At 40.5% G+C, this 13993-nt stretch overlaps 1 protein-coding gene across 2 annotated transcripts; it reads right to left on the bottom strand.

Annotated features, from left to right (window-relative positions):
- Positions 1–2900: 2900 nt before the first annotated feature.
- Positions 2901–13168, bottom strand: vps37c (VPS37C subunit of ESCRT-I). Of its 2 annotated transcripts, XM_047366581.1 has the most exons (6): positions 12674–13168; positions 12460–12586; positions 11928–12037; positions 9702–9873; positions 9113–9195; positions 2901–6612 (listed from the first exon to the last, which is right to left on the bottom strand). In XM_047366581.1, exons 3-6 carry the CDS (start codon positions 12018–12020, stop codon positions 5881–5883), a joined length of 1080 nt encoding a protein of 359 aa, XP_047222537.1. In that variant the 5' UTR covers positions 12021–12037; positions 12460–12586; positions 12674–13168; the 3' UTR covers positions 2901–5880. The 2 variants fall into 2 exon arrangements, with proteins under 2 accessions (XP_047222537.1, XP_047222536.1); XM_047366580.1 differs by having other exon boundaries at positions 12460–13168.
- Between the last annotated feature and the right edge of the window lie 825 nt (positions 13169–13993).

The following is a 13993-nucleotide window of genomic DNA, read 5'->3' as shown; positions in this document are numbered from 1 at the left end:
ATGGCTGTGATGAAAACAGGCCAACAGTGCCTTGGTTCAGCTTTTCTAATGGTCATGATGGCACAGAGTATCTTTTTTTAATATACTTTATTTAGTCTATAAATCCGAATCCGTTCATATTTTTGTGGATTCGGAAAACATGGTTTAATATCTCACATTTATCATATTTAACTATTACACATTGTTGTGTTAGAATTTCAGAACATCCCAAAGGAGAAATTAATTCTGAATCCTTATTATTACCCGAGTTAACCATCAGATAAACATTCCTTCCCTTTAAACAATACCTGTAGTATAAAGAAGCAGAGCCCAAATGTAACTGGTATGCTTGTTTAAGTTGATCAGAAGTACTCTTAATTCATAACCCATGACTGTTCCCATGGTGTATAAATATGACGAGACAGAAAGGTCCATTCCTTTTAGCCACTGGATAAAAAAAAGTTTAAATGCTCACGGTTGCAGAACGGCACCAAGAGTAGCTTCTTGGTCTTCAAAAAAACCATTTGAAACTATTTGCATGCCATGTGGTTGTTTGGGAGGTATATCAGAAAATACGTTTCCGTCCTTTTGTCACAAGGACTTTAACAGGAACTGTTGCTCTGTAAGGATGAAATTAATATTAAACTTGGAATATGTGCAAAGGCAGCTGTGTCTATTGTTAAGTATATTAGATTATCTGTGATGGTGTGGGTTGTTATGAATTCTTTGAAACAGCATATTTCAAATGAAAACCTAGATGCTTGTCGATTTTTCGACAAAGAATCTGGTGGCCTCCATCATCATCAACTGAATATGGGTCATCATTGGTTCTTTTAATGGGATGATTATCCAGAACCACATAAAACGAAAGGTGATGTAAGACAGTGGTAAACATGCCCCTGTCCCAGCTTTTTTGGAACGTGTTGCAAGCATCAACTTTAAAATGAGCTAAATAAAAAAAAAACTACTAAAAAACATCAAGGTTTATCAATTTGCACATTATATATTTGTAGTGTATTCAGTTGCATACAGGTTGAAAAGGATTTGTAAATCATTGTATTCTGTGTTTACTTACATTTACACATCCCAGCGTCTTTGAAATTGGAGTCCTTGAAACACGCAATGGTTGGTCCTGCTGGATATGACACCTCTTATCAGTCCATGCCTACTGGTTGTGGGTCCACTAGAAATGCTGCCTTCTCTGCTCTGGTGTATTATGTAGCTTTTGCACAGGAAATGTAAACCTGTTCTCCAGCTTAATTGTTGGATGACCCAAGGTGTTGTAAACACTCCAACACCGTCGTCTAGATGGTGAGTTTAACAATACAACAGTTCCTTTGGTGTGGGTTGGATTGAGCTAAAATAGAACATTAAAGCACACATTCCCAATAGATTCAATTCAATTTATTTATATAGTGCCAATTCACAACACATGTCGTCTCAAGGCACTTCACAAAGTCAGGTACATACATTCCAGGTAATCCTAACTATTGAACAGTGCAGTCAGATTCAGTTATTTATTAAAATTGGATAAAAAGTTTTTCTATCTAAGGAAACCCAGCAGATTACATCCAGTCAGTGACTTGCAGCATTCCCTCCTCCTGGATGAGCATGTAGAAACAGTGGACAGTCACTGGTGTTGACTTTGCAGCAATCCCTCATACTGAGCATGCATGTAGCGACAGTGGAGAGGAAAAACTCCCTTTTAACAGGAAGAAACCTCCAGCAGAACCAGAACCAGGCTCAGTGTGAGCGGCCATCTGCCACGACCGACTGGGGGTTTGAGACACAGGTCTGATCCACCATCAGGCCTGTGTAACATTGTGCTATAGTTACGTAAGACCCCCTGACCCTAGTTAAAACCAAGGCCGGAGCATACCAAGTCCAATACAAGACCGACATGACTCATTAGCAAGGTAACCTACAACAGGGCTCCAGACCAACTGGCTGCACTGGTGCAGTTAAGTTCACTGCCACAACATTTAGGCAATCCTAGATGTGTTTGTAAGCAAACCCTCCACTACATGTTACTAGTCCAATAAAGCTGACAAGCTTTTAACAAGTTAAACAGACAAACCAAACACTAGTATGTATCCATCCAAGTAAACATTAACGGCATGAGCTGCAGGCAGTCAGGAGTGGAAACAGGTGGAGGAACTGACTCACTGTTCTTTCTTTCACCCATATATTTACACTGGAAAATGTTTCTCCATCTTTCGTGATTGCTCTTATCCTCAGCACATAGGGACTCAGGTGGCAGAGTAGAAAATTTCAAAGTCAAAAACTTCATTGATTGCATTTAAATGTTGACAGGCGTTTCACACCAGGTTGCAGTAAAAAAAAAAACCTGATGTTTCACCTGTGGTCTTAGGAACAATATCTGATGTCCAACACGTCCGTGACCAAGTCTTTGATAATGTTGTACTGAGAACCAGTAACACTACTGTAACATCTGTCCACCACATCTGCAAGTCAGTTTCACAATACAACATCCCAGCCTCGTGCATGTGCAGGTAATCCTGCATCTCTTTCCCTAATGCATCACAAACTGCTTCGACTGACTGTAGGATGCTCCAGGAACTGCATAAAATACTTCACTCCACTCATGCAAACGTTTATCATTTGGTGCTGGGTCTTGTCATGCCAGCTCCTTGAAAACTAAATTGTTTCCATACCTATCTCTGATCTGGTTGTGTACCAAACCATTGCAACAGAACACCCTTCTTTCTTGGTCCTTGTCAAAGTGTAAAATAAACAGGCTCTTTCATTTTCTCAAAGCGTTTTGAAGACATCTGGTCTCTGGTTTTATCTCTTATTGCACAAATTTTCATTTATGAGTTCTTCTCCAAAAGCGCCCGTTTTATTTCCTTTAATGAGAGGAACCTCTAAATTTTAGGAAATGACGACTTGACACATGTAAATTAGTTCAAATGAATGTTTAATTATTCACAACAAAAAGAGATAAGATTTTAAACAATCTACAGTTTTTTCTTGTAATCAGAAGATGAGATCAGTCCATCTGTATGTCATTACCCTTAGAATATAAATGTTCAGCCAATCTAATTTTTTTTTCTTGTGCTTCTTCTAATACACAATAATCACCATTACTGTCCAATCCCAGTGGCCCGTAAGTCCATAGTATGTTCTTTCTTCATCAGGAGGATATGAATGCAAACCATTCTCAGGGTTTTTCTCCCCGTCAGGTGATGAAGTTACATCGATGTGTTCATTCAAAGCCCACAGAAAACAAGGCTCTGTGTGCTAAGTACGAAGACTCAACTAAAAAACAGGTGATCCAGATGGAAATGCTGCCACATCAATGCTGTGACACCACCATGTGGAGGTGCATTCACCTCCTCATGGGGACCACAGCTGCTTTCTGCCAATCACTAAAAGACACCAGGATATCTGGCTGATTAGTTTCATCAGGGATGCCAGACAGGCCATATTTTATCTGGCTTGTAATAAAACACGTCAACATTTACTGATTGTTCCACATGAGACTTTCCCTGCTGAACTGTTACATCTGTAAACGACAGCACACCTCCCAGCATTGATGTTGGACCACAGCAGGTTCTTCTGCAGACACAGATCCCAGTTTCTGTGAAATATTATGACTGCCCTGATCACAAGCAGCTTTATGATGGGGAATGCTTCCATTTTCTGTTTCACTGCTTTTATTAAAGAGTTAGAAGAACGTAATCACTTCAATTGTTGTATTTAGACCTCGTCATGGCTTGGAATTTCTCAGCACTGATTTTTGTGCTTTTGAAAGTCTTAACTGACCTTTGACATTTCTCCACACCATCTTTACTGTAGTTCAAACAGAAATGGAACAACGATGATGGTTTCATCCAATGTGTCGGATGGATAAGTGTCTGTTGACACCCAGTCAACATGCGAAGGCCAAAGTAAAGTCAACTTCAAAACAACGTAAGGAAACATGCACTGCAGCAGATTGTAATTCTTCCTGAAAAATACTGTTTAATGATTCTGTGCTGGAGTCACTTATTTGCACTAGTCTAAAACAAAACCCATCCACTGTGGTTGTTAAAGCATCGTCACTCCCACCGCCTTGTGATCAAGCCCAGTCTGATGAGCCTGTCTGGTCAGCAGGTCACAGATATACACCAGTGCCACCTGGCTTGCTGTGTATAATTGATGATGTGTTAATTCATTTTGTTTTGGTCTGAATTAACATGGGAAACGTTTGGGGTTAAACAGAAATATCTTGTTATCTTAGTTCAATGATTCCTCAAAAAGGGTCCAAACAGATCAGAGGGGGTGTGCCAAGATTTCCCCAGAAAGAAGCGGTCCAAATTAGCTAGTTAAACAGTGCGTAGAACTCTAACCTTGCCAGTGTAAATCTTATTAAAATATCTGAGGGAACAAACAAATAATCCTGGGTACTGTGATTAGTGTCCACATTCTGTGTTGGTGGGTTTAGTTGAAAATATCCCTTTTCAATTTGATTGCCCTTAACTGAAAAGGTGGTAGGAAGCAGGACATCTTGGTATTTGTACAAGAACATCTACAAATATATATCATGGCCTAATTGCTATTATTGAAAACAACATTTAACTGTGGTACACAGATATTAGTGAGAATCCAGACTAAAAATTGACTACATTTAGTAGTTTCCAAGTAAACATGTTTAATGCACAGAATATGAGCTCTTTTTGACATTCTTTTTAAAACCTTGGCTTAATGGGAAACCGGTAACCAGCCCACGCCTAACCACAACCAACTCCAATTGGCTTATCTTGGTTCTTCCCAATCAGAGTTCAGGGTCCGATAAATGGAAGAAAATGACTCTTTTGTGTATATCTATGTCCTCACAATGTGGGTTGTGTGGTCATTGGGAGTCTACACTGTAATAGATACCGCAATGGTCTCCAACTGTTGACAAAACCTGGTGGAAAGTGAACAAAAAAACCCTCTTAGATCAGTTAGAGATAACTTTAAAGAGGTCTTCAGGAAATTTAATAGTAATCATCCACATTATTATCAGAGTATATTAAGACTGCTTCTTCTAAAGTCAGTAACAGCATATTGCTCTGAAGATAACTCAAAATGAATTGACTGAACAATTTAAAAGTGTAAATGAAAAATGTCATCAACCAACACATTAAACAAAATGAAGTTTCTTTGGTTTCTGAAAACAGAAAGTGGGGCTGATTTGGGAGATTACTGAAAGTTTAGCTGAACACAAGCTATTGCATGAAGACATTCACCTGCCACAAGGAGACCCAATCAAAAGGCGAACAAACCAAAGCTGCAATAAAATCCCTACACCTGCTAACGCCTTAATAAAGAAACCATGCTTTGCTTCAACCACAGATGTTTCACTTTCACCTGTATTCATTTTCCCATGACGCTCCATCACAAGCAGTTCACTAATAAATATTCATGTGAAGCAGAGAGACACAACTGGTTCACATTGTTTGTAGTGTTACAACAACTCATCTTTGCCATGAATATGATGGGGAAGTTCACATGTGGAACTTTCTGACTGGGACAGAACATCACTTCCACAGGGAGATGAAGAAGGGGGAAGGCGACACAGCGAGGACGTGAAGAGCCACATACAAGTGATTGAACACCTCAAAGCAATGCAACAACCTGAGACTAGTGTGGTGATGAGGGTGGGGATGTGGGTCAAAGGGCGTGGGAGGGGGAAAGGACTGAGGACAGATGTTTAAGACTGATTTATTGAAATAGTGCAACAAAGTTAAGTAAAGCAAGAGACCTGTGGAGTGTGAGATTGTGTGTGAAAGAAAGAAGCAGGGTAGAGGGTAGTAGAGACAAAGAAAAAAATCTCAAGGAAGACAAATAAGCAAGAGAGGAGTGTGAGAGGAAGAAAGGAACAGAGCCCAAGCAGCAGCAGCAGCAGCAGTGCTTTCAGGAGTATGGCTGGGGAACTCCATATCCTGCTCTGTAGATGGGCTTTCCTGTTGGAGACTGAGAACTGGAATACGCAGGCCCGGCTGGGTAGCTGTAGCCCCCATAGCTGTAGGATGCTGGGTAGGGTGCCGGGCCACTGGTGGGGTGGCTGGGGGTGTATTGACCAAATGCTGAGCCAGGATGTGGAGCAGGAAAGGGGTGCTGGGTTGGATAAGGGCAGGTGACCGAGGAAGGAGGCCCGAATGCAGGTCTGGGCCCAGAGTAGCCTGCAGCTGGGGTGAAAGATGAGCCAGAACTTGGGTAAGGACTAAACTGTGATGGTGGATTGCTTGGGATCGGCCCTGCTGCTGCCACTGCAGAAGGGGGGTTAGGAGGGGAAGCAGGGTATGGGCTGTATGGAAGCCCAGGGGTTCCAACTGCAGATGAGGAGGTTGACTGAGAGGAGTTTAGGTAGATGGAGGATTGAGGGTTGGAGTTTGGCTGCTGCTGATTTGTTGTGGTAGCTGTTGTTGTTGGTAGGTTCCATGATGAGGGCGTGACGACAGGATGTGGGGTGATGCCTGCTGATGATGTCATGGTAGTTGGATTGCTCTTGTCCCGCTGTCGCAGGATTTCTTGGAGTTTCTCCATCTGCACACGTCTTTTGTGAGCAAGTGAGCGCAGGAGGAGGAAACGCTCAAAGAATGAGTCCAGTGGCAGAGAGCCCTCCAGAAACTCATCAGCCAGAGCCTGCACACAGATCCATGATGAAACAGCGAGAGGGAGATGCACAGTAGAACCAAGCATGTACCAAACTGTCTGTACCAACTACACAGCCTATCTACTGATTACGTAAACAGGCTCAGTTTAGATGTGGCAATAACTAAACTGTACTTGAAAAACATCACAGCCCTTAAAGCACTGGAATCACAACATCTACTGCCTACATGTGCAAATACTGAACCTGCAAATGATTTCATACCCTGAAGCTCCTCCAAATGTCACATTACAACCACAGACCTAAATGTGTTTTCCTAGGATTTTATGTCATAGACCAACACTATGTAGATCACTGCTTGGCAAATTTAAAGCAAATTTATCAAGAATAAGCAAACAATCATGTACAAAAGTGTTCACAGCCTTGGAATAACCCGTGTTGAAGCCCCATGCAGCTTCCAGTCATTATGAGTATGTCTCTACAAGCTTGGCACATATGTTTTAGGACGTTTTCTCTCATTCTTCATCATTTTAGGACCTTTCAGACATGTTCAGTTGGATTTTGGTTCAGGTTCTGGCTCTTTCAATGGCTTTGGCAGACTGCTCTTAAAGCCACTCCTTTGTTTTCTTTGCTGATCACTTTTAGTTTGTGTTTGCAGATGAAAAGCCACCTTAGCCTGAGGTCTTGAGCAGATTTTCTTCAACAATCTCTATATTTTGCTGCAATCATCTCCTCCACTATGCAGACAACTCAGTCAGTTGCTGCTGCAGAAAAAAACATCTCCACAGCATGATACTAGCACCACTATGCTTCACAGTAGTAATATGTTGTTAGCCAGAGGATGACCAGTGTATGACATCACATTTGGAGTTTGGGCCAAAATCTTGATCTCATCTGATCAGCGTACCTTCTTCCACCTGTAGGCTGTAGCCCCAACATGGCCTGACTAGCCTGCACAAAGTCCTGACCTCAGCCTTCTTGAACACCTCTGGGGTGAATTCGTGGAGGCTGCAGTTCTGGTTTTCTCATCTAACTATGAACACGGTAAACCTGCTGGAAGATGTTTATAAAATAGTTAAAGTTGCTGTTGCTGGCAACAGGGGGCGCCATCAACAAATTGGACCTTATAGATTAAAAGATTGGATGTCATCTAAGTTCATGTACATGTAGAAGCAAACAATAAACCATCAGGACCCCCTTCAGTTTGCTTATCGCTGTGGAGTTGGAGTTGAAGATGCCATCATACACCTGCTTCAACAAACCCACTGTCATCTGGACAAACCACAGACCGCAGTTTGAGAGACTGAAGGGTTGTGAGTCTAACCAGGTAGTCAGCAGCACAGGAGCACCACAGGGGACTGTACTCTCACCATTCCTTTTCACTCTGTACACCTCAGACTTCCAGTACAAGACAGACTCCTGTCATCTGCAGAAATACTCAGATGATTCTGCAGTCGTGGGGTGGATCAGAGATGGACAAGAAGCTGAGTACAGGAAGGTGGTGGACCGCTTTGTGGCATGGTGTGGAAACAATCATCTCATTTTGAACGTGACTAAAACAAAGGAGATGATTGTAGATTTTAAGAGAAACAGGAATAGGTTAAACACTATTTCTATCATGGGAGAAGAAGTGGAGGTGGTGGAGGAGTATAAATACCTTGGTGTTCACCTGGACAACAGACTGGAGTGGAGATGCAACTGTGAAGCCATCTACAAGAAGGGACAGAGCAGACTGTACTTCTTGAGGAAGCTTAGGTCCTTCAGTGTTTGCAGCAAGATGCTGCATATCTTCTATAAGTCTGTTGTGGAAAGTGTGATCTCTTCTACCATCATCTGCTGGGGAAGCAGCATCAGAACCAGGGACTTAAAAAAGCTCAACAAGCTGATAAAGAAGGCTGGTTCTGTTCCGGGGACTCCTCTGGAGATCATTGTGGAAAGAAGGATTCTTCATAAAATGAAGAACATTATGGAGAACCCTGAACATCCTCTTCATGAGACTGTCCTACAAGAACAGAGTGTCTTCAGTCAAAGGCTTCTTCAAATCTGCTGTAAGACGGAGCGCTACCACAGCCATCAGCATCTACAACGGCTCTTTAAGGAAACCTTCATAATGAGCTACAACAACATTTAATTTCTCTTTGGGATTGATTAAGTATTTTTGAACTGAATTGAAGTGGACAGACAAATACATTTGGCAATATAGTGTATGTTAGAAAGGCCCAGTCAAAGTCCAGACCTAAATTCAATTAGGAATCAGTGGGAGGGTGTAAAAACTCACAGATGCTCTTCATTAGGACATTTTTAAAGCATGTATACCTTCCTTTCTCTTAACAATTAAACACCACTTTATGTTGGTCTATCACTTAAAACCCCATTAAAATACAATATATTTTTGTCACATGGCAAAATGTGACACAATTCAACAAATAAAGACTTCTGCAGGGCACTGTAAAATCAACAGATTGCTAAAGCATCAGTAAAAAGTATCTCAGTTTAATTGGACATGTGTTGATGTGGTGGTTGATCACTAACCTCTGACTCGGACTCTGTTTTTTCACTTTCTGTCTGTAGTCTTGAGAAGAATGCTTCAGGCGAGACCTGGCCCACCATCCCCTCTGTGTGGACAGAAACAAAAAAACCTAGTAAGGGTGTTTACACAACAGCAGAGAACATGAAAAACTGGTTGTGTTCATCTGGAGGATCAGCTCAGAACAATAAGAGACATGGAACAAATCACCTACGTCACAATTCTTTTTAACATTGTCACTGCCTAACCAGAACACCAGGAAGCTGAGAATGAGCTGTACAATCAAAGTAAATTACTACATTAATATTAAGGACCACAATGGCCGGAGCGGGTCAAACTGAAATATAATTTTATTATTTACAAATCATAAACCATGCCTGTAGACTGAAAGAGTGCTTGGCTTGGAAATATATCGACTGTCATTAAGCGAACCAGCGTGTTCAAGAGGAGGCTTCAAGCCACAGCTTCAGCCGTCAATGGAAACACAATAGATTTCATGCGGAACAGCATGAGACCAAGCAGAGTGGAGATGTGCAGAGCTGGAACCTTTTAAGGAAAAAGAGAAGTCTACCTTTATAGTTTACCCCACCCTACCTCTTTGGGAGCAGTGCTGTCTGTAGGTTTCTCTGATGGCTTCTAGCTGAGAGTATCTTGCCACCAACGCCTCTTTCAGGGACTCTAAGCGAGGTTTTATGTCCAGGTTTTGCTCTGCCAGGCTGCGATTGGATGCCAGCGCCATCTCTCTCTCCAGCTGGATATTCTGGATCTAAAGGAGGGAAATTTAATTACAGATACATTTTATGTGAGAGAAATCGTTTTTCTCATTTCCTGTTGCATTGAGAGCAAAACACAAAATAAAGGGCAAAGGGGTTTATTGTGTTTGCTACAATATAGCACAAAGACTGGGAAACTGGAGTATCATTGTTTTTCACTGAATAAAATCAATTAAAAGGAATATCAAGTGAGAAACCGCAGCGACAACCAGCTGAGATGCAGGCAGACAATAAGACACCCAGAGGTGCTATGACGACAACAGGTAATCCTCCTTCATTTGCTAGTTGGTCTTCATCATATCACACACATGATGTGTGCACTTACACTAAAGCTTGCTCACTTCTATTGGGCTTAAATATAATCATTACATTTCAAACATTTCAACTATTTAAAGCGATAGACCAAAACAGGTAGGGCATAATTTTAAAGTGGAAGCAAAATTAAAATCCAGTGCAACTAACTGTCCTCAGAATTCATCTAATTAGCAAACATAGTCCATTATTACTAATTTAACCTCAATACAAACGCAGCTATTCTGTTTCTGGCCTCAGAGGTTTGTTACAGAACATTTAAGAACAAACAGTATCATGAAGACCAAGGAACACAGCAGACAGGTCAGGGAAGAGGTTCTGAAGACATTTAAAGTGGGGTTAGGTTAAACAATATTCCAATCTTTAAACATCTCACAGAGCTCTGTTCAATCCATCATCTTAACATGGAAAAAGAACGGCACAACTGCAAACCTAACAAGACATGACGCAAACAAACAGGCAATGACAGCATTAAGGAGACGCAGTCATGCACTTCAACAGTCTCACCTTTTAGGAAAAAGTGGCAAGCAGAACGCCTTAGGGTGTAATTCCTAAAGTTTGTCACAAGCCAAGAGAGGGACACAGCAAACACGAGGTGTTCTGAACAGATGGCACCAAAACTGAACTTCTTGGTCTTTCACATTAAACTTGAAATAACATATGGTGATGTCTGTTTCTGTAAGGTGACAGAATGTGTGGTAAAGCCGCAGAAGTGGTCAGAAAGTCTGACTAAATAGTCCCATGGAAAATACAGTGTTTCCATACACAGGTCCAGTTTATAACTCCAAACATAAAGTTGTCAGCATGACCAAGTTAATAATTTAGCCAAGTCTAAAAGGGCAGCTACAGTCAAAATTTCCATCTAGAGGCATAGAAAGGAAATGTGCTGCAATTCCAATAACAAAGGAGTTGTTATCCCTCTCTAACACAGCTGAGCTGTTCCTTCTCTGTAGGAAAACTACCTGAACGCATGTTCTGCAAGAATAAAAAAGAACTCCAGGACCTTCTATGAAATTTTGATTGAAACTTGGACTTAAAGACTAAATATAGTTTATAACAAAGGATGCAAGTCTTCCTGTCCAACACCCAAATAAATAGGGTACAGTATGCTAGCTGTCTGTTAGGAAAAACCATGAAGTGCAGCAAATTTCTATTTAACTGCAGCTTTGTAAACATATACTGTATTCAACAACTTTAAATGTGAGCAGATGTGACACAGTCAGTGAGTTCTCTGTTACCAAAAATGTTGCTCTGCTTAAAATAACCTTCCATTATAACCAGAAAGCATGTCATGTTTAAAGCCAAAACAATTCTATGAAAATCTAAAATATAAGCATCTGAAAAAATTTGTTGGGCTCACCAAATACAGCCCAGTAATTCTCTCAGGTTATTCGATATGCAGAGTGCCCACAAAGAGTTCTTAAAAAGGAGATTAACACTGTATTTTTTAAACCATCATGTCAAAGTGATGTACAGAATGCCAAACTGCTGCATTCCGACAATGTTTACATAACTACTAAACATGTTCTATATAACTCAGATTAAAAAAGTGTAAATGGTGGATTATTTTTTGCCAATGCATGGTAGAAAAGTGAAAAAAACAAAACAGAATTAAACATGGAAGATCAAACCAAAAGCCTTTAATGCTCCTGAGTTGTTATAAACCTATATCCCACCCCGCAGCACTTTTAGAACGTGAGCTAAAAAGAAAAGTAAAGCCTTTTTTTTCCTTTACCTCATCCGACTCTAGAGCCATAGACTCCACCCTCTCTGGATGTTCAAGGAGCTCCTGTAGCTCTGATTGGTCCAAATCCTGGAGCTTCTCCATGTGATTGGCTAGGATAACTGTTCGTCACACAACACACAGGAAGTAATACGAGGGTAAACGACTGCTTGGAAACAGAAAGTGAACACTTGGAGGCCATAAATCTGAAATTATTGTTAATAAATCTAGCTAATTATAACTAAGTTATTTTTTAAACGTGTATAGACAAAGAAAACACATAATGGGACCTCTGTTAGTTAATAGATGAAATTCATAATAAAGAGGCAACATAAAAAGATTTAGCCACTTATTTAATAGATAAGAGTAAACGACAAAGACCTTAATAGCCATGTTGTATTAAAAGCTGGCCAACAGGCGGCTACAAAAATGGAACTTAGAACAGTATGTACAGTACACAAGCAAGTGGTCGAAGGCCACGGTAAATACAAAGGATTTTCAGAACAGTCAAGAAGAGAAAATGTGTAAATACACTGGTACTTACATGATAACAGCAGAAGAAAGACAGTGCGACTCTGACTGGTGCTGACATCTAACACCAGATATTTATTTCCTCTGACAAGTGACGCGACACGTTTCCTGGATCTCAGAGCTGCCTCGACGGATCCCAGCTAAATGAAAAACACAACGCCGGCTTGTTTTCGGCGCTCTTCGGTCGGCAAGCTAACTAGCTAGCTACCACCGATGTCCAATCTCACCTGAAAGTTCCGCTTTCAGTTGGCTGTTGTCAGGGGAGGCTGTGACAAGAAGAGCGGCGTCAAGTTCGAGGGAAGCCCGGTGACCTGCCAAACAAACACGAAGCCCCGAACCAAGTCAGCCAGTCAGATATGGCTTCCACACTCTCTTTAGTCCGTTAATGTTTAGTTAAATCAAAATATCAACGCAGTGGGGAGAATTTTCCCGACAGTTGACAAAATTGGAAGAAAAATAGGAAAGTTCCACTCTCCTCTGATAGGAACTGCTGCCATTTTTGGGATCTTCCACAGCTTGCAGGGGTGTACTTCAGGAGGAATTGTTTCTTTATTCAGGCACGCATTATTGAACTGGCAGAGTTGTTATTTTGTACAACCGTTGAATAACTGTTATTTGTCCTTGCGTTTGACTGTAATGTTTAAAGCAGGCCACTGACCTCTTCAGAACCCAAAAGACAAAGCCTTTTGGTATGCGCCACTCAGCCGAGACGTGGGAACACTGTCGTGGGCCAAAGAGACTCGCGCATGCGCAGCTGCTTCTCAGTGTGAATTCAAAACAATGGCAAAGCATTTGTCACTTTGATCGGAAGTGTTCGTAATGTCATCGCTCTTTGTCTCAGGGATACCATAGCTGTTTATAAAAGCTACAACAAATAGTTGTAAAATATTAAAACCTATACAAATTTAAATCTCCACGTACACAGTTTGCTTCCAAGAATAAGCATAAAATATAAACAAGGAAACACTCATATTAACTCTATCTATCCGGGTTAGATTTTGTGTTCCGTCTAAAGAACCAGGTGTTACATTTTAAATCTGTATCCTTACATTAATATCTATGCAGAGTTTCACAAAAAAAAAAAAAAGTTTAAAACCAAAAGGAATAATGTTTAACTCCTTTGTTATTCAGTGTATATTTTCACACTGCTTTTATAACTAAGCATTTAATTTATTTTCATGTTTTTTCTGGTCTCCTGTTTTAAATATCTCCATTACTACACTTGTAGAGATATATATAGTATAAAATGAAATCTTTATGGGAGTTGTTGCCTGATATACCAGTAGGACAAGGGCTGTAAATTAGCATAGCCAAAGTATTTTTGTCTCATTTAATTTTCCTTTCAAAGTTGTTAGTTTGGGATTTGTATCGCTGTTAAATTATAGATTTATAAAAAAAATATATTATGATTAAATTTGTAAACATTTGGCTTTGATTATCTGAATTTGTCCAACATAGTTTTTAATTATAATCAAAAGTTTGTTCAGAAGGTTTAAACAATATATTAGTTTTTTTTTTTACATTTAGGTAAAATAAATGAGGGTTCA

The sequence above is a fragment of the Girardinichthys multiradiatus genome, chromosome 5 (genome assembly GCF_021462225.1).
Source record: "Girardinichthys multiradiatus isolate DD_20200921_A chromosome 5, DD_fGirMul_XY1, whole genome shotgun sequence".
Classification (NCBI taxonomy): Eukaryota; Metazoa; Chordata; class Actinopteri; order Cyprinodontiformes; family Goodeidae; genus Girardinichthys; species Girardinichthys multiradiatus.
Note: the sequence above shows the minus strand (reverse complement) of the source record. Positions and strands in the feature narration are given on the sequence as shown.